The sequence below is a fragment of the Cyprinodon tularosa genome, unplaced genomic scaffold (genome assembly GCF_016077235.1).
Source record: "Cyprinodon tularosa strain WSP-4 unplaced genomic scaffold, ASM1607723v1 ctg726, whole genome shotgun sequence".
Classification (NCBI taxonomy): domain Eukaryota; kingdom Metazoa; phylum Chordata; class Actinopteri; order Cyprinodontiformes; family Cyprinodontidae; genus Cyprinodon; species Cyprinodon tularosa.
This window is the reverse complement of record NW_024039481.1, coordinates 595,774-616,942: the sequence shown is the minus strand read 5'-3', so window position 1 is coordinate 616,942 and position 21,169 is coordinate 595,774. Positions and strand designations below refer to the sequence as shown.

Sequence of the window (21,169 nt, the reverse complement as noted above, 5' to 3'; positions counted from 1 at the left end):
TCCAGGAAACACACAGCCAGGCAGATGAGCTCTGAGACAACTCCCATGTTAGAGGATGAAGAGAGCACATCCAGCCAGTCACAGTCAGAGAAACAGGACTACACTGAAAAACAGGCCGATCTCAAACATATATAAACAAAGGTGTTGATGGCAGCAGCACAGCTGATATTTCTCTCCAGGATGGAGTCACAGCAAAACAGGAACAGACCAGAAGCTCTTATGAGAAAAAGCAGAGAGAGCAGAACGTTAGAGATTGAACTAACAGATTCTACAGAGTGGGAGAATAGAGATAGAATGATGAAATAGGGTCCCTATGTCCTCCAGCAGTCTAAGCCTATAGCAGCGTAACTATAGAGATAGCTCAGGATAACCTGAGCCACTCTAACTTTAAGCTTTAACAAAGAGGAAAGTTTTAAACCTAGGCTTAAAATTAGACAGGGTGTCTGTCTCAATATAGACATGTTAGGCATCGTTGGAAAGCTTAGATTCTCCACAATTCAACTACCAAGGTCATTTTATGGACATAGCGAGCACCAAAGCACAATTTACACAGATATAGCAGCATGTCAAAATGTAAACATGACAAAGCAAGCATGTCTTTATTACTGCTGTAGACCTATTATTATCTAGCATAATAAAAAAAAAACTGAGTCAAGTTTGAACTGATGCAGCTTGGGATGTTTTACTTACCCAATATTCATAAACCAGAAGGTGTTAGCTTTCAAATAATGTGTCACACATGTAATTTGGGCTTACAGTTCCTAAGTTATTTACTTTTCCATTTGGAAATGCTAAACAGGCGAGAATTTCCAGAAATGAGGTGGATGTTAATGTGTAAAAGCATAAAAAATAAAGCAGCAGACGCTTTTTTGCAGCCCAAATCGCATTCGGTATGAATGTATAGGGATGGGAATCGAAAACCGGTTCCTGTTAAGAACCGGTTCCGTATTTTCCGATTCCATGGCATCGTTTGGCAGCTCGCTGAACGATTCTTTTTTCGATTCCCGCAGCACCAGAGCCTAGTGCGCCGGCTCTAGGGAGCACGACTTACGTCACGTTTTTTTACGTAAGTTACGCAACTTACGCAAGTTACGCAAGTTAGAAGAACTATTCGAGGAGGAAGACAACGAGCTGCGGTCACTTTGTGAATCAAAGCCCCGTCTTTCCTTAGCCCAGAGGGTAGATCAGGAAATCCAGCTCTGTAAAAGCTTGCCCTCCATCCCCTGCAGGGATAGCGCCACACTGTGGTGGTGGAACAAGCAAGATACGCTGCCCTTGCTATCTGGACAGGCTGAAAACTACCTCTGTGTGCAGGCTTCCTCCACCCCATCTGAGAGGGTGTTCTCCACGGCTGGAGACACCATAAGCCCTGAAAGATCCCGTATCCTTCCAGAAAAAGCAGATATGCTCATCTTTCTGCAAAATAACTTAATTTTCCCTACTACTGTTTTATAATTAGTATTTTTTGTTATTTAAAATAGGTTATTATCCCATCATTTGTTATTAGACATTGTTGGTTATTAAGTTTGTTCTTGTATTCATTTTTCATTTAAACACAGATGTTACTCCAGTTTCACATTTCCTGTGGACATCTTGATCTTGTTGAGTTTGTAAGATTGTGCAATAGTTAAGTAAACAAAGTTGATTCTGATAATCAAACTGTTTGTTCTCCTTTTTCCCCCAAATTGGAATCGAAAAAAGAATCGATAAAGAATCGAATCGTTTCATAGAATCGAAAAGGGAATCGGAATCGTGAAAATCTTTTCAATTCCCAACCCTATGAATGTAGCATAATTTTTGAGGTCCTCATAGAACAGGATGATCAGAGATATTAAACCACACTCAGCTGGTGATTGTTTACTAATTAGTGGAACATATGTAGGCGTATTAGACTGAAGACGCTGCAGTTTTTAGATTTTTATCTATGCATACATTTTCAAACCGTGCACTATTTTCCTTCCACTTTATAACCATGTTGGCTCGTCACATAAAATCCCAATAAAATAAATTGAAGTTCCGGTTGGGGTTAAATTTAGAGTGTCTCATTGCTTCAGAAAGTTCATGTCACAGATGAAAAGTTACAGTTGGGTTTTGTTGGCCCATCAGTCGTCATAGTGAAACAGTTTTTTTTTTTCAGAGCCTACTTCCGTTCTGATAGTGGTACTCAGACTAACATATAGATGGTGGTTTGCACTCATGTGGATAGAAATATTCTTTAAATTTGTACAGTATGTACATTATCATGCATACAGTGGGTTTGTTTCTGCTCCAGGATCCAGGTGAATGATCTGATAGTGGAGGTCGATGGGACCAGTCTGGTCGGCGTCACTCAGAGCTTTGCCGCCTCAGTGCTCCGCAACACCTCAGGCAAAGTCAAGTCAGTCTCAGTTGGTTGATATGGTTTTAATATTTTAAGCCAATTGAGTTTCATGCTTCAAGTTTGGGTTAAATGTGTGTTGTTGTTTTTTTTTTTAGGTTTGTTATTGGCAGGGAGAAACCGGGCGAGCAGAGCGAAGTGGCTCAGTTGATCCAGCAGACTCTTGAGCAGGAGAGATGGCAGAGAGAGATGATGGAGCAGAGATACAAACAGTACATGGACGACGATGAGGAGGTATCAGGAAGACTGGCGGCGTGAAAAAAAAAAACAGAAATCACACCACAGATGTCGAGCAGGATAACGTCTGCCCCGTTATCCTGTCTGTATTACTAAAGCCGTCCCTGAAAGCACCGCCGGCTTTCTGGTGTGGCTGTCAGAGCGTCTGGAAACCGCTAAAAATCAAAAGTGTCAGTTTAATGTGTGTTTGTGTTGAGACAAAATGTCCTCTGTGTGCAACCACACGGCCTGTCGTTTCTCAGTCTAACCTCTCCACCTTGTGGTCAGAAATGGGAACTTAATCCTTACACTTAGCATTTCAATTACCTTTGTGTTATCTAATTTTAAAGCATTTAAAAGCTAATTTCCCTTGAAATCTGCTGTGATGAAGTTATCCTGTAATTACTGCATAACTCAACTTGAAATTAGGGAATAAAAAGCAATACATGGATTGCTAAAAGAAAATACTCCTTAACTCAAAGGATATAGAGCCGTGGTTTTCAACAGGGGGTCCGTGACCCCTAGGGGTTACACGGAGGTACTGCATGGGGGTCGGGAAAGTTTTGGTTGATTAGAATTTTTTATTATATTCCCCCTTTAAATCCACATTAACATGAATTCAACAGACTGTAGTAAACAGATAAATGGAGGCAGAAGATGTCTTTCAGTCATCAATGCTCACATTCAGTGACATACAGGAGCTCTTTCAAGCTGGGCACCGTTTCATTCACAACACCTGTCCCATCAACCAGGAATCACAATCAGAAACACTTTAATAATCCCAGGGAGAAATTACTTTCGTTACATTACTCCATTTGTAACACAGTGACTATAGGATCAGTTTGATAGAACACAATTTCATACAATATATACATCTAGTCATCAGTTTGGGGTCCTTGGCCTGGAAAACGTTGAAGACCCCTTATATAGAGTTTTGTCTCTGCTGAGGTTTTATGCAAAACAGCATAAAAACTGCTGTGTTGGACTTTTTTCTTGTTAACCTAGTTATTTTTGACGAAAATCATCATAATGTGGGTCCAAGTGGACGTGCAGTGTTTGTTCTTTTAGATTTAGCATTTTCTTTGTAGAATTAAACTTTTTTTTTTTCATTAAACCTGATAAAAAATGTAATTTGAAATTGGCTTCTAAATTAGAATTCATTTGTAAGCAAAAAAGGGAAAATATTAATTTCAAACCATGTTTTTTTTTTGTATAATATATTAAAATTTCTATTATCAGGCAGGTCATTTCTTAAAGGTATAATGGAGAATTTTGACAAATTGTTTAAAAGACCCGTCCTGTCCACTAAAAAAAAAAAAAAAGCACAACTCTGTACCCACTCCTAAGAGGGAAGGCCTATTTAATGCATGCAAGAGTCCATTTCTCCACGTGCACGCTGTGTTTAAAAGTTGCTGTTTGCATCGCTCAAACAAGCTTACTTTCTAAAAGAAGATGCAATAAGGAGGACCACTTATTTTGATGATCCACCCAGAAAAAAAACATCCTCCACTATACCTTTATTTAACCTTGTGACACCCATTGTTGCAAATATGCAACAACGGGTGTTGCAAATATGCAAACAGCTTTTTTTCTTTTTTTATTGCACAAACAACCAAGCTAGTTACATTAGAAACCTTCGGGACGCACTTGTTTCTGGTACATCTAGTTCCTGAAAGTGTATAATATCATTGATCGTTATAACGGATGTCAGAAATTTGTAATATTCCTACATTTACTTTACAATAGTAACAATCTCAAAATTCAAAACACATTAAAAGAAGGAAACTTTTTTTATTTATATCTATTTAAACCAACCAAATCACAGAGCAGACCTCTGCTAATAATAATGATAATGATGATAATAATAATAATAATAATAATAATAATAGCAGTGTCTCAGTAGAGTTGTGACTTTAGCTAGCATCGATCCTCGGTGTGAAGAAGAGGACATTAGTATTGGCATCTTGTCTGTTGTGGTCTAAAAACACTCTCTGATATCAAGCTTGTCTTTGTGTCTGAATGCAGAGGTGTAAGCAGAGCTGAAAATCCATTATGACGATAACATGACTTTATATACCGGATGTTAGTGTGTTTAGCTCACCATTAGCCTGTTAATGTGATGCTAACTCGCTTTGTGATGTAGAGCAGGAAGATGATGTATGATCAGGAGATTGGCAACGGTCATTAGCTTAGCTTTGAAAGGCTCTGGGTGTATTTAGTTTCAGCAGATGGAGTCCCTCCTGTGTTAACATTATACGTAGGGTTTCCACCTTTTAGAAATGGAAATAAGGGATGTGGGGGTCCTAGAGAAACTTCATTTAGTGGGGTGTCTGAGGGGTCCTCCCCCAGAAAATCTTGTATTTCTTAGATGCAATTTCCTGCATTTTAACCAAATTGTTTCCCGTTTCAACTCAACACAGAACCATACTTTTATTTTCTTCTTTGAGAGTGGCTTGTATTTCTTGCAAAAAGCTGCAGCCAATTAAAATAATTAATAAATGGAAATGTTAAGTTTGCACAGTATCATCGCGCACAGAATGATGCCTGGTAGAATTATTTTAGGCTATAGAGAAGATTACCGCTGGTAATGTTCCCTATATGTTTGGCGTCTTTCTCTCCCTCCCTTTCTCTTCAGATAGGCTAAATCGTTCAAGGAAAAAAGAAAGTTTTACGACTAGCGGTATTCATGAATAAAGTGCTTCGTATTTGTTTAAATGCACTTGAGCAGGTCAGCACTTCCAATGAATAATGCTGCAATGGATGCTTTGAGTTGTTGTGCGCCGGTGCGCAGTTTGTAGAACCAAAACTAAACATGAAGACCGTCACCAGGAAACCATGACAAACGCCCCAAGTATAGAGATAGCATTCTCTCGGTAATCTCTAAGTATAGAGATTACCGAGTGGAGAATGCTTTAGACGGCCGACGTCATAAGGGGAAGGTGAATCAAGAACAGTAGAACTCTAAGCTCTAGCTACGAGAGTGAGGGAGAGAGAATCAGGCATGGGTCACACTCGCAACAGTAGAGTTGTTCTGTGCGCAGGTGCCACCGAAATGACTGTTTATTTAGTTATTTGTGAAAATACGGAACAAATGGCGTCCCTTATCAGCTCAATACAGGATGCGTAATTTAACTTCCAAATACTTTTAGACTTGTTTACAGAAGTGTAAAACAAAAAAGAAATTTCGTTTGAAAACAGCTCACTGGACAATTTCATCTTTTTAAAAGTGCAGCCTTGAAAATGAGTAAAAATGACTGTGAATTTACAGTTCAAACTTTGTTGTTTTTTTTTTAATACGGGACGATTCCGTGTTTTGAGGGACGGGTGACTACCCTAATTATACATGAAAAAGTTATTTTCTAATATTAGTGTAATTATAACCGTTATTTATCTAAAATTACATAAAACATCCTTCCAGAAACTGTTTTAATAGGTAATTAATTCACCTTTTGTATGATTTTTTTAAAGCGGTTCGTTAAATTAATCCTAATCCTAATCTAATCTGAGTTCTAACATTTTAAATTCAACTGAATAAACTGGCAAATAAAAACATTTCTCAGCAGCCAAAGCCTCAAAATCCAATATGGCTGCCATTAGTGTTAAAAATTGTGAGAATTAAGGCAAGGCAAATGTATTTGTATAGCACAATTCAGTTCAAAGACAATGCAAAGTGCTTTACATGATTAAAATACAGGAAGATAAAACAGAATCAAAGCAAGTAGGAAAAATATATATATAAATAAAAAGAATAAAATAAAAGATGGAGAAACAAAAAAGAATATTAAAAACAGTTGGACTAAAGAAAATAAAAAAGTATATATAGTGTCAAAATATATATAGTATCCTGTATAACAAGAACAGTTGAAGGTAATCCTAAACAAATGTGTTTTTAGTCTTGATATAAAGGAACTCAGGCTTTCCGCATTTTTACAGTTTTCTGGAAGTTTGTTCCAGATAAGTGGAGCATAGGAACTAAATGCTGCTTCTCCATGTTTAGTTCTGGTTCTAGGTATGCAGAGCAGGCTGGAGCCAGAAGACCTGAGTGGTCTGGAGGGTTGATACACTGATAGCAAGTCTGTGATGCATTTAGGTGCTAAGCCATTCAAAGATTTATAAACTAACAGAAGTATTTTAAAGTCTATTCTCTGAGATACAGGGAGCCAGTGGAAGGACTTTAGAACCGGGGTGATGTGCTCTACTTTCTTAGTCTTACTGAGGACACGGGCAGCAGCGTTCTGGATCAGCTGCAGCTGTCTGATCCACTTTTTAGGCAGACCTGTGAAAACACCGTTGTAATCAATTCGACTAAAAATAAACGCATGGATAATTAAGATTATTATCTAATGTTCTGTATCTCATTACGCCGCTTACCTCCAGCTGGCTCACTAAACTGTTTAGCTTTAGGTTTTAATTGCATAAAATGTGGGGAAATATTTTAATATTTTCACTGGATTTCCTACTTTTAACTACTTAAATACAGGTTTCATTTAAAGCCTTTCCTGATATATGCTCTGATATTTGGGAGGATTTAGCAACAGCTTGCTCTGGTAAAAGTTTAATGATTGATGGTTTTAAATGTCCCGTTCTCCCATTTTTACACCCCTAAATGTATTTTCTTTATTGTCTGTGAACAGACTGGTGAATATGCCACAGATGAAGAAGAAGAGATGAGTCCCATGTTTCCCAACTCCATCGAGGTTTTCGACCTGGCAGAGAACCAGGACTTGTCTCCTGTGGAGCTGGACCCTGAGAAGTTAGCCCACAAGTTTAAGGAGGTACATTTTATTCATCTTCACTTAAAAAGATCTGATCTTCTATTTCTTCGGTTTGATAAATTTCCATGTTTCCCAGTATTTATTTATTTTTTGCTCTGCTGCAAATAAAATGTCCTTTTTCTGTCGGTGCAGCTCCAGATTAAACATGCAGTAACGCAGGCAGAGATCCAGCTGTTAAAGAGGAAGGTGAGCCCACTTTATTTTCACTTCGCCTCTACAGGATGAAATGAAAAACAAACTCAGAAGTGTGTGGTACAGAGGGGAATGGTTCTCTGTCTGTTCTAAACAATGACTTAACGCTGGCTCTGCCTCCCACATACCACCTCCTTCCTCCCACCATCACGCCCCTTACCTCCAGCTGGCTCATGCAGAGCAGGATAAGCTGCGTTGGCGGATGGAGCGCGCTCAGTTGGAGCAAAACATCAGAGACAGCAAAGAGAGGATGGAGAAACTGGAGGGCTACTGGATGGAGGCACAATCCCTGTGTAAGGTAATTTCTTAGAGAATAAAAAGGATTTTTTTACCTGTTCTTAAACTAGGAGCTTCCAGTCCCAGTGAAAGTTGAATTCTGAACATTTTGTAACACTCAGCATGTGCTTTCAGGCTGTGGATGAACACCTGAAGGAAACCCAGTCCCAGTACCAAACCTTAGAGAGGAAATACAACAAAGCCAAGAGAATGATTAAAGAATACCAGCAAAAGTAAGAGAATAGAAACTAATATAAGGAACCCTGATCAGAAAGTCACATTGGATTACAGCTAAAAGCGCATATCATCAACATAGAAACAAACATACATGTGCATTTGGGATTTGTAGGGAAATTGAGTACCTGAAGAAAGAGACCGCTCAGTGGCGTGCACAAGAAGAGAGCGAGGCCACTCACAAAGAAGAGACGGACATCCTGCAGGAAAAGGTTGGTGACTTGACCTTTTTTTTATTCCCATACTGATGTAGAAATCCTTACTGATGCACAGAAACACACAGCTCAGGTTGAGCAGCAGAGCTGACCCTGTCCCCTCCTAGCTTTGTACTTTCTCCTCACTGTGGCTGCCTCTGTGACTCAAACCCACATGTGAAAACTCCTCATTTAGCAGCTAAAGGAGGAGCGGAGGTAAACTTGAGACCCCTGGTCTCACTTAAAGCTGATTTATTTTCAGAATCCAGGTCGTCTGCGTGTGTTTCGCAGGCAGGAGTTCTCTGATTGGTCAAATCTACACTATGTGTATTTCCTGTTTGGTACCTTAACGGCTTGTTTTGTTTGTATGACCGCCATTGTGGAAAACGACTCGTGAAGATGGACCAGCTAGAAGAGCGAGGTGCGTGAGAACGCTGGGACCCTTTTTTCCACCTGGATCCCCGCTTTTTTCGCCCTTCTGTCCCTCTGTTGTCGCACAAACTTTCCCCCACTTCCTGACAAATGTTGTGATCGCCCATTTAAATTCAGTGATTGTTACGCCAGAACTGTAAAGCGACACTTCCACCATCACAATACACCTCTAGGGGGCTCCCTCCACTCGCAACTGTCTAATCAGCTGGCGGTGTAGAGTCAAGGACAGGGTCCTTCCCTTCTCTGGGATTTGATTAAAACTTGGCTGAGTGAGGGGCAGATGTTAAAGGGGCATACTTTTTAAAAATGCACCTGCAAAAATGTGGTGGAATTATTGATTGGTGTACCAAAAGGAGGAATTTAAATCTACACTGGTAAAAATAAAAACAATACCATCTGTGCTATATTTGTTCAATGAATTCAATTCAGTTTATTTCTATAGTGCCAATTCACAACACGTCACCTAAAGGAACTTTACAGTTCACCAGATCATCCAGTCAAACTGATTCAAAGTTTTCTATCGTAGGAAAACTAGCTGATTGCATCGACTCATTGACTCGGATACAATCCCTCACACTAAGCATACATGTAGCGACAGTGGAGAGGAAAAACCTCAAGCAGAACCAGGCTCAATGTGAGACTCAGAAAACAGAAGCAGAGATACAAAAGGCAATTATAAAAGGCGGCCCTGTCCAGGAAACACACAGCCAGGCAGGCGAGCTCCGAGCCAGCTCCCATGTCAGAGGATGAAGAGAACACATCCACTCAGTTACGGTCAGAGAAACAGGACTACACTGGAAAACAGGCCGATCTCCAGCATCTATAAACAAAGGCGTTGATGGCAGCAGCACAGCTGATGTTTCTCTCCAGGATGGAGTCACAGCCAAACAGAAACAGACGAGACAAAGCTACTCTGAGAAACAGCAGAGAGAGCATAACATTAGAGATTGAACTAACAGATTCTGCAGAGTGGGAGAATAGAGATAGAATGAAGCAGAATGATGAAATAGGGGTCCCCATGTCCTCCAGCAGTCTAAGCCTATAGCAGCATAACTATAGAGATAGCTCAGGATAACCTGAGCCACTCTAACTATAAGCTTTATAATCACTGTATATTTGTTTATTTCTCCTTCCAGGAATGTTGCACAAATTATTAACCTCCTCAGGAGGCCTTTGTTGACGATAGAGTAAATTCTTCTCACTGAGCTGTTAATAGTGATCACATCCAATTAATTACCATTCATTATAGATATTATATTTATATATATCTATATATAGTTAAAGGATTAATTTCTTGAATCGTGATTAATCACAGAAGCTTCATAGTTAACTGCGATTAATCCTGGTTTGGTTACAGAAAGAACTCCATTTCATTCACACCCCCACCATGCTTCTGTGTTTACATCTGAGAAGAAGAGGAAATCTTGTTTGCCCACTGAGCTTTTTGCCCACGATGGTTGATTGAAAACCAAACATGTTTGATTTTCTCCCGACCTCACGTTTCCTGATGGGGAGATGGTCGTGAGAGGCTGATCGCCCGTCATTACCCCCTGTACACTACACGATGCACAATCAGGCTGAAAGTCGGGCCGATCGAAAACTTCTCACACGACTGGGAAGTCGGGCTGATTAATGCAAAAAATCGCACAGCGTACGCCCGGCTTTAGACGTACAGTGGGAGCAGGTAGATCGCATCATGAGATGTAAACTCTGTACACTGTACAGTGTACAGCTGGCTACCGAACTTCGGTTCTTTTATGGTACCGACCGAAATGCTTCGGTTCTACAGAGTATCCAAACATGCCTCGTCTTTCGGTACCAAGTTTCGGTGATTGGCTGTAACAATTAACGTGATTGCGTCATCCAGGAAAAATACAGAGGTGGTAACGCCTACAGCTGGGGTTCATGTGTATCTGTTGTGAACTGGTTGCGAGCGTCGTGGAACCCCTTTAAAATGCCCCCCAGGTCAAAAGTGCGGCTTCACTTTATTAAGACTGATGCCAATAGTGCGCAATGCGATACATCGTGTACGGAAATAATTTAAGAGCAGAAAGTTTCTCTGTGTTTGACTGCAAGAAGAGCGGACAGCAGCCGGCGCGACCATCCTCCTCTCAGCAGCCCGTGGGCAGAGCAAAGCCAGAGCGGAGTGAATCATGCTGCTTTCACACCGAACGCAGCAAGAGCAGCAAAATCACGTCTGCTGCTTCCTTTTTTGCTGCTTGTACCAGCTTCTGACGCGGCTGAAGCAGCTTTGCTGCTCTGGCTGCGCGGCCGAAAAGTGGCTCTGACGCGCGTTGGGTGGAGCTACTCTATCCTTTATTTGCCTTGCAGCTATATTTGCTGTGATCAGTGGGAATAAAGTAGTTTTATTATGTTTTTAAGTGGGAAAATCCACCTGAAAACTTAATCAGTGCAGTCAGTTCATCCAGATTACCATCCTGCCTTCCAATATTCTTTCTGTCGAAGCCGCTCAGACCCCCACATACCAGCGGTGCGCTGTCAGTAGGATCCCATTCAACGGGCTTGTTTGTCTCCTGAGAAAGCAGACCTGTTCATTTTTCTAAAGAAAAACAGCAAAGTAAAAAGGTCATCACAATGTAACAGTAGGGTGACCATATTTTCATTTGGGAAAACCAGGACACCTTGGAGTGGTGGTGGTGGTGGTGGGGGTGGGGGGGGGTGGGGTGAGGGGGGGGGTTGATTGAAAGAAGAAATGTCTCATCATCGGGACTTGCTCCGTGATCAGAGGAAAGGTTACTTGGCGCAGAACAGTGGTGAAAATTGGAAGTTCAGTTTAATATGATACAACTCTGTGAATAGTTCCGTCTGAAATGAATCAAAATAGTTGTTTTAATGGTTATTTAGTCAGATATGTGGCGGTAATGTTTGGTTTATCTAAAGCTTTTTATCTGTTACTGTGTAAATGAGTTTGGCTGTAATTTAAGGACAGATTCTAATAGATCTGCAGTATGGGAACTATAAATCTGATAGGAGTTTAATTTTTTTATTGTTGTTTTGCACAATATGCTTAACTACGTATTTTTTGTTGTTGAATGTTAGAGATTTTGCAGATATATTTTGTAGATACATTGTTTAGATTTACTTATATATTTCTAACCCTTTTATAGAATAGAATAGAAAATCCCTTTATTGTCCCACAATGGGCAAATTTACAGCAGCAGAAAGATTATTGAAAATGGTCACACAAATGTGGACCTTAGAAAAATGTATAAGAATAACATAATAGGGAAGAGTTAAAATATAAACAATAAAATTCTGTAAAGTGTTTTAACAGTGTTTTACAGTAATGGATATTTGAAAATAGCAGCAACATCAGAGATGTGCAGAATGACAGCAGCAGGTTTTTAAACTGACTAAGGTTTCTATCATTAAATTTGATTTTATTTGTTCCTGCGGATATGTCCCGGGAAATACGGACGTTTGGTCACCCTATGTAACAGTGAATATTAGACACTGACTTTTTTGCAACTGTTCCTCTTCACTGAAAAAATGTTTTGTACGTAAGAGGAAAAATGTAAATGGAAAAATCAGAGCTTAAAATAAAACTCAAGGTTTGTACTTTATTATGTTGTGTAATTTTCTTTTCCTTTGAATTGATATTATAAAACTGGTATCGAAAAAAGTATCGTTCAGGAACCGGTATCGAAGTGAAGGTATCAGTATTGGTACCGGAACCGAAAACAATACCCAGCCCTAGTACAGTGTGAGCTGTAGCTGCGTGCAGCGATTGAAAAAATTGTACAGTGTATGCCCGGCTTTAGCTAACTAGAAAGGATTCTCTTTTCATTATTATGTAACGATGCGGTTCTATTCATTTGAATATAAATTAATTGACCTTAAATTGTATTTATTCCACAGATTACAGACCTGGAGACCAAAGTGGATGCCTTGAAGAGCCCTACGCCGTCCTAGACTGCTGCTAAGTCCTACCTCCCGTCTGTGACCAGAAGAGGAGGTGTTGAGCCTCCATTCAGATAGGGCTGTCTACATTTCCGATTATCCAATCGCTGCACGGACAGAAATGGAAAAATCTCAAAGTGTTAAAGAGGCTGAGGAGGAAGCGACCCCTCATCCTGTCCCTGAATGCACCACCTGTAATAACCGGAATCCTCCTCTTTTGTGTCTTCCTGTCAACCAGCTTGGCAATCAACAAAATATCACAATCACCTGACTCGGGCCCCATCTGTGGATGATCCGTTCTGGTTTCATTTTTCTCTCCTCATCAACAGTATCTCACCAGGTCCTAATTATAATTCAACTGACTTCATCATTAAAAGAAAAAAAAAAAGCGCTTTTAATACCCAGGCTCGTCACAAAGTGCTTTATAGACAGTTGGCATGAATGGAGGACGAAACGGAAAAAAGGACAGATGATTGTTGCTTTTTGAACTCAGTGAACCACCTGTTTCGACTCTTCTTTTCTGTCCCCATGAGGGCGAGTTTTTCTTCTGCTCTTTGGCGTCGATCCATCGACTCGACGAACACTGAGACGAACCGTCTGCCTAACGGAATCTCTATAGAGAAACTTTACACGTTTTTATGGAAAAAGCCAAGAAACCGCCGGTAGTTGAGTAATAAATACAACGAAAACACATTTTTCATCCAAACCTGTGAAACTGCAGAGAGCCTTGGAAACCCCATGCCTGCGGCGTCCCTCCTTCAGCCGACGGTTGTGTGTCTGCGATGAGGTCTGAACTGCAGAGGCACCATGGTGTATATACTCCCTACACATTTATTTAAAAGCTTTTAAACGGCTTAAGCAGTTCAGTGGTAGATGTCAGGAGGAAACGATGACCCCATCCCTCCCTCCTCACTGCTGTAGGGAGGCTTCAGTGTTTCCTCCGTTTTGTTTCTTTTCTCTCTGCATTAGTGGCAAACAGGGTGCGAGCGCTCTATGCTGTGCAGCTAGAGCTTCTCACGGTGTCTGCAGTATCTGTGGGCATTCAGACTTCCAGCTCTACAGTCGTTTATAACAAATGTAAATCTGCTGCAAGTGCAGATGGCCATAAAATGTCTCTCTAAAGGCTTTCCCAGTTACAATATGGGGTTTTAACCCCTATAGTAAATTTTATAAAGAAGAACCTAGCTTCATTAACGTGCGCTAAACCCTAAACAAATACTATTTGATTCAGTTTCAGTATTTAGTCCTCCTGAGTTTGCAGCTGTCACCAGTCCTATTGAATCTGAATTTAGCTGCCCTAGCAAGACTGTCATGACATTTTCTTATTTGCATTGGAAAAAATCAAAAAACATTTTTTTAAATAAGTGCATTTTTTTGGGATTGGGAGGTAAAACAGACATTTTGCCAACGGCAATTTACACTTAAAATAAGAAAACACAATTGCACACTGGAAAAAATCAAAATCTAGATAAGTATTTTTTTCTTAAAATAAGTGCATTTGTTCTTGGATTAAGTAGGTAAAAGAGACATTTTGTCAATGGTACAAGACAATTTACACTTAAAGTAAGAAAACACAATTGCATTGTCTTATTTTAAGTGCATTTTGTCTAAATATCTTACTTTAAGAGTAAAAACACTCATTCCATTGGCAAATCATCTCATTAACCCACTCAAATTAAGGTTAAATATACTTAATTTCAGACATTTTTACTTAAAATACTCATTATATTGGTAAATTATCTCATTTACTTAGTCAAATTAAGGGTAAATAAAATTTTACTTATTCCTAGATTGTTTTTCCAGTGTGTATCCGAAAAAGAAGTCAGAGTTCACAGAGATGATAATCAGTTTGTGCAAAGGTATCACTCACATACATATGCCTTTGCATATTTTATTTTCCATTCAAGTTTGAAGTTAAACAAACAAACCTATCTTCCCGTGTATTTCATACCAATAACCCAAATGCTGCCAGTGGTCTAGTTTAAAGTCATAATTCTGATTTTCCAGCCTCTATTAACAAATGGATCCAGTTAGAACAGGAAATGCACTGAATAACAGGCCCCAGGTGCGGTAGGCCATGACTAGATGATCCAATGGAAATGATTGCCAATACAGGTAGTTTGGTTCACTAAAATAACAGTCAGTATCTTACCTTCTCTAATTAAAGCGATGCTAGCCAGCAGGTTTCAAGAGAGAAGCACATATTCTGACCATCAAAAACCAACTTTTGTTTGTGTGAAGGCTAACGTAGCATCTCCGCTAATACAACAAATAAATCTTTATTTTTGGAAATTGCGATAACCTTCAGATAATACTGCTAAGCAGAACATGTTTTGCACATTTGATAAAGAAATTAAATATAAAATTAAAAAAATACTTTATTCTAGTGTTGCACCGATACCAGTATGGACAGGGCCCTGATCCAGCTCTAAAATAGTATCGGAATCGGCGAGTACCAACAAATAGGGCACCGATATCATTTTAAGAGCCAAAAGTTTATTCAACTATTGTCACCCATTCCAGGTAGACAACAAAAAGTTCTACTGGATTCACTTTGTATTAGTCTTTTTCCTGCTTCACAAAGGTAGGCAGCAGCTTGACAAATCAATGATGGCAATTATTTTCCATCCAAGTAGTATGCAGTTCTTCATATATACAAACATCGGTATGGTATCGGCCAATACTGCACAGCCAGGTATCGGTATCGTTGCCAAAAAATGGGATCGGTGCAACACTACATCACCAATGTTTTGACTCTTATTTTTTATTTTCGCAAATAACTAAAGATGTTTGTAAGTCTTATGGTCCATACTTACTACAAGTAAGATAAAGACATCAGATAACCAGAAAAGAAAACACACCTAGAAAATCTGAATTGTCCCTTTTGAAAAGATATATTTTCATTTAGATTTTTGTTAACTAAAAATACCGACCGATCAAAGTCTTTGAACAAACTTGAATTAACTAGGAAATGGGGGAATTGTCAAGGATTCACCAAAACAATGCGCATCGCGATACAGGTCCAACTAGACGATTTTTTTCTCAATACATACAACATATTGCGATTTTTATAATAATATAGCTCTGGAAAATCTCATGACAGCTGCTGAATAATTAGCAATTTTCTTTCACCGCTACAAGAAAAGGCGAAAGCTAACACAGTTCTAATTTGGGGGTTTAAACCATTAGTTTTAAAAGCATTTAAATATGTCTCTAAAAAATTTACATCTGAGGTTTTGGATTTGTTTAAAGAACACGGACGCCTCTGAGTACAGAACATTTCAGTTCTGTAAACTTTTTTTAGCATGCCACGTTCATTTCCTGCATGTAACTTTGCTTAGCTAGCCTGCAGGTTGCTACATGACAAACATGCTAATAGCAGATGACGTCACCCTAATTTTTTCTTTTGTGCTAATGGCAGATGTCACAAAGAAAAGCACGTTTCTTCTACTTTGAATTCACGTTTAATTGGAATCTGTCCATTGTCGTTAGCTAGTAAACGGGTATCTAAAGTTCACTTAAAATCCATTTGTTTAATCTGTGATTTTCAACACCCGTTAGCTTGTCAACCCTTGGTGATCTAAGCGGCCATGACGGTTTTACTTTTGGTTTACGCTGGTGTTTGGACGCTTTAAAGTCGTAGGGAAATCATATTTGAATGTCAAACCATTCTGGCCTAAACATGTATATAACTGTACTCTTTATCAGACATCAGATATTGTCCCAAAAGTTAGAAAATTTCTATATCTATATGTTTTTAAATCTGTGTTTTTTTCGTTATCTTATGCAGGCCAGTTAGTTATACGTCAGCTTGTACACCTAAATTCAGCAAATCATATATCAACGATCATTTGTCAATCAAATTTTTTTGGTCATAGCACCTTGATTCATACGTCGCGGCTAATATTTAATAATAATTTGCCAGGCATAGAGCTACCAGAACTGGCAGCGTTGTGAGGCAAGGGTTCAAACATGTACGGCTGTAAGCATGCTACACCAAACCAAGCTTCTGTCGCCCTGGCGTCCTCTTCCACAACATCTTCGTCCCGCTTTCCTCCTCTAAATAAAAAATGTATGACGGAGGAGACTCATCCACGACCTCCACCACAAAACTCTCCTCCTCTTGCATGTTTACGCTGTCCATAGCGTTCCTTGACAGTGTCATTTCTAAGTCACCGATTTAGTGCTACTTGGTCTTAATGGAATTTCCCATTGGGAACCTGCTAGCACTAAGTTGCTAACTGGTTAGCAAGATGCTTCCGACAAACCGGCCAAAACCAAACTTGCTTGTAAATCTTTCGCCACAACAATCCCGCCTCCTTGATAAACGACCAATCACATTCACTTTATTCATAAGTGTAAAGTCGGGCACCACTCGGGAAAATTTGTAAATGCAACGGTTAGAACAGCCGCTTCCCTACGACTTTAAATTCAGAGTTTCTGTGTCAGTATTCAACCTATGGAGCTTGTGGCAATGATGACCAAAAGACGAGCTTTAGGAGTTTCCTGGTTGTGTAACCGACTTATTTTTATTTATATCAATAAAAGTTTGTTCTGGTAAACGAGAAATGATGCTAGCAGTTATCTTGTACTCAAAGTTAGCCGTCAGTTAGCTTCAGACTCTTAGGCCTCGTCACACTGCTGTTACAGAACAGTCTGTATGTTTTTACAGTAAGAAACTGAACTGTTACGATATCCACTGGAAGTTAGCTATTGGTTGGTTAAAAGCGGTGCTTTAGGAAGGTCTTTAACAGGGGGTCCGTGACCCCTAGGGGACTACGGAGGTACTGCATGGGGGTCGATTAGGCTTTTTTTTAATATTCCCCCCTGCAATTTTTTCCACTAATTAAAATATCTTTAAATCCACATTAACATGAATTCAACACACTGTAGTAAACAGATAAATGGAGGCAGAAGATGTCTTTCAGTCATCGATGCACACATTTAGCGACACACAGGAGCTCTTTCAAGCTGGGCACCGTTTCATTCACAACACCTGTCCCATCAACCAGGAATCAGAATCAGAAATACTTTAATAATCCCAGGGAGAAATTACTTTCATTACATTACTCCATCTGTAATAGAGTGACTACAGGAACAGGTTGATATAACACAATTTCATATAATATATATATAATTAGGGGGTCCCTGCTCCATCTCACTATCAGTTTGGGGGTCCTTGGCCTGTAAAAAAACGTTTAGGACCCCTGCTTTAGGACATTGTAGAAGTGGTGGATTAAATCGCTTTTGTCTCTAAAAGCAGCGGGTCTTTTTTTTTTTTTTTTTTTTTATCATGAATGTGTTTATCGGAATGATAAAGCTTGCTGGCAAGCTCCTGATTAGGACATGTTACTGTTAGTACAGTAAAACATTTCACTTGGCCTGTTTTGTTTCAATAAATAATTAAATCTAGCAATTTTTTAAATGTTTTACATCCATAAAAAGTTTCATAAATATCTCATTAAAGAGGTTCTTCATCTCCTAAAATCAAACAATACAAATACACGTATTTACAGCCAGGCATTTGTTTTAAAGATCATTACAGCAGAGGACGTTACATTAAGGTGTTTGTGTGTTCAGAGGGACTTTAGATAGAAATAAGACTTTGATCTTCATATGTTTTATTTGAATACCTTTTTTTTGTTGTACACAGTTGGGATTTTGTATCTATTTACACCAAGTATTTGTTAAGGAAAACTGCAGTATGTTTAAATATTAGTCGTACTGGATGGGAACAAGTGTTTGCGAGAATATTATTTTATTAATAGAATGAAAATCAGCCATAAGCAACTCACTTGAGTCCTGTTAGGTCTTTAGCATTTTTATTACAGTTTCATCTCTATTTTGAACTAATGTGAGCTGTACAGTTGCCGTCGTATCACCAAAACCGTGTTCACTTTGGGTTTTTAAGCGTTTAAACACAAAAGTGATCGGTTTGCCTTTCAGTGATGTATTAGTTAACATGCTGCTTTTGCCTCTATGAAGCCTTTACATGTGTTTAAACTGAAAGCTGTCAGCCATTTCCTGTCATTGTCTGCCCATTGCTCATGTCTGCATTGAAAACAATAAACTCAATACAATGAAGCGGTCTCCTGTTTGTGATTAAGCTCAAGCTGAATTTGGTTCAATCTCTGCTTCTGTCGGCCTCAGCAGATGGCCGCTCACACTGAGCCTGGTTCTGCTGGAGGTTTCTTCCTGTTAAAAGGGAGTTTTTCCTCCCCACTGTCACCCTAAGCATTCTTAGGGTGAGGGATTGCATTCAAGTCAATTTGACTGGATGATCTGGTGAACTGTAAAGTGCCTTGAGATGACTTGTGTTGTGAATTGGCGCTAAAGAAATAAACTGAATTGAAAACTTTAGAGCAGAAATTTAATATTTTATCTGATTATTTTATAAAAATAAAGCTACAATAATTTCTAACATGGGTTCCCAAAAAGGGGATTAGGGGCCTACGAGGGTTACAAAGCCCCAAATTCAATTCAATTCAGTTTATTTATATAGCGCCAAATTCACAACACATGTCATCTCAAGGCACTTTACAGTTCAACCAGATCAAATTGATACAAAGTTTTCTATCTAAGGAAAACCAGTTGATTGCATTGACTCATTGACTCAAATACAATCCCCCACACTAAGCATGCTTGTAGCGACAGTGGAGAGGAAAAACTCCCTTTTAACAGGAAGAAACCTCCAGCAGAACCAGGCTCAGTGTGAGCGGCCATCTGCCGAGGCCGACTGGGGTTCAAGGAGACAGAAGCAGAGATACAAAAAGCAGCTGTAAAAGGCGGCCCCGTCCAGGAAACAAATGAGGGGGTTATGAAATGATTTTAAATGTAATATGAAATAAGATACAAATTCTATTTTCATTGCAGTGGGAAGCACTGCTGCCTTGCATCAAGAAGGTTCTGGGTTCGATTCCCGGCCCGGGGTCTTTCTGTGTGCATGTTCTCCCTGAGCATGCATGGGTTCTCTCTGGGTACTCCAGCTTCCTCTCACGCAGAGGTGGAAAGAGTACTAAAAAATTGTAATCGAGTAAAAGTATCTTTGCCTAAATTCTACTCAGAGTAAAAGTAAAATTACCTATCTCAAAATTTACTCAAGTACAAAATTACTTCATTTAAAATGTAATTTGAGTAAAAGTTACTTAGTTACTTTGAGTTATTTCATGCAAAAAAAGCATGAGTCATGAATCGAATTGAGCACAATGTGTTTTAATCTATTTCAAGGCGTATTTCAGTGGACATCCACACTTGCAAAAGATCAGCTGGGCTAAAGAACATACTTCCTCACAGCACAAGGATAGTCCCAACCTGTACCATAAAGTGCAAACTATTTTCAATCCTACTGTTCAACAGACAACACCATGATAGGAATAAAGAAATTTAAACTACATTTTAAAGTTTTCAAAATGCACACAAAATTAAATGCCCAAAAGATACCAGAAATCAAACTAAAACACAACACGATGCCACTGTTACTAACAAGCTCCTCATTTAATGATTTTAACTGGCACTTGTTTTACTTTAATAGTGATTTTTAACTGTCACCTTTTTTTTACATCAATTGTTTATATGTTTGAATTGTGTAAAAAAAAAGTGCTGTTAAAAGTCAAAAGTCGTCTTCTATTTTTTTAATGGCGATTAAGTGTCGGTTCCGTAACACAGGGGTTTAAATTTCTGGCCGCATTAAATTTTTTCACCATCACTATTTATTTATTTTTTTTACTCAGTAACGTGAGGGGGTTTTAAATGAAGCGAAGTAAAACTACTTTGGTTAAAATTTACTCGAGTGAAAGTAAAAATTAAATATTTCAAAAACTACTCAGAAAATTACAAATTACATTATAAAAAGTACTCAATTACATGAGTAAATGTAATTCTTAGTTTCCACCCCTGCTCTCACAAGTTGTTTGTTTGGTTGATTGTCTCTGCAATGGACTGGCCTCTCACCCATAGACAACTGCAGATGGGCACCAGCACCCCTCACAACCCCAGCTGGGATAAAGGTGACAGAAAATGGATGGATGGTCAAATATGATTTAACGATTTAATTGTAAAGTACATAAATAAACTAGAAAAAATTTCCATTTCCTGCAAAAATAAAAAGTAAATGCTGTAAACTAAATTTTAGGCTGAAAAATGGCAAAAACAAGCAGAAGTAAAAAGAAGAAACTGCTGAGATGGTATAAAATAGAAGACAACAAAAATGGTTAATTTCTTTCCTTAAAAATAGAAGTGAGCTGAAGCCAACAGCAGAAACATGGAAGGAATGTTATGAATTGGCAGAAAACAGAAAAGCTTAATTCTTGTCCTAAAATAGCAGAATGAAGCCAAATTCTACAATAAAAAACCTGCTGAGGATAAAAAGTATGGAGAAATTATTTTAGAAGTAGAAAAAAACTATAGTTAAATTAGCAAACATGACTGTTATATTTAATATCTGTAGTGTTTTAACCCACAAGTCTTGATGTGATTTATAAAGCTTATCCTTAAGAATAATGACGTTCACTATTAATTTATGGCAGATATTTCCACCCTGCAGGCTTTAGAAG

At 38.9% G+C, this 21,169-nt stretch overlaps 1 protein-coding gene across 1 annotated transcript in view; it reads left to right on the top strand.

Moving 5' to 3' along the window:
- Window positions 1-13,943, top strand: part of LOC119772707 (neurabin-2-like) — a 48,473-nt gene extending 34,530 nt beyond the window's left edge. Inside the window, exons 8-15 of the mRNA XM_038269254.1 lie at window positions 2,273-2,377; window positions 2,476-2,611; window positions 7,228-7,368; window positions 7,501-7,554; window positions 7,727-7,858; window positions 7,972-8,069; window positions 8,186-8,282; window positions 12,576-13,943. Coding sequence (XP_038125182.1) covers window positions 2,273-2,377; window positions 2,476-2,611; window positions 7,228-7,368; window positions 7,501-7,554; window positions 7,727-7,858; window positions 7,972-8,069; window positions 8,186-8,282; window positions 12,576-12,629 — 817 coding nt within the window. The 3' untranslated portion in view covers window positions 12,630-13,943. The remainder of the gene's footprint in view (window positions 1-2,272; window positions 2,378-2,475; window positions 2,612-7,227; window positions 7,369-7,500; window positions 7,555-7,726; window positions 7,859-7,971; window positions 8,070-8,185; window positions 8,283-12,575) is intronic.
- The last annotated feature ends 7,226 nt before the right edge of the window (window positions 13,944-21,169 follow it).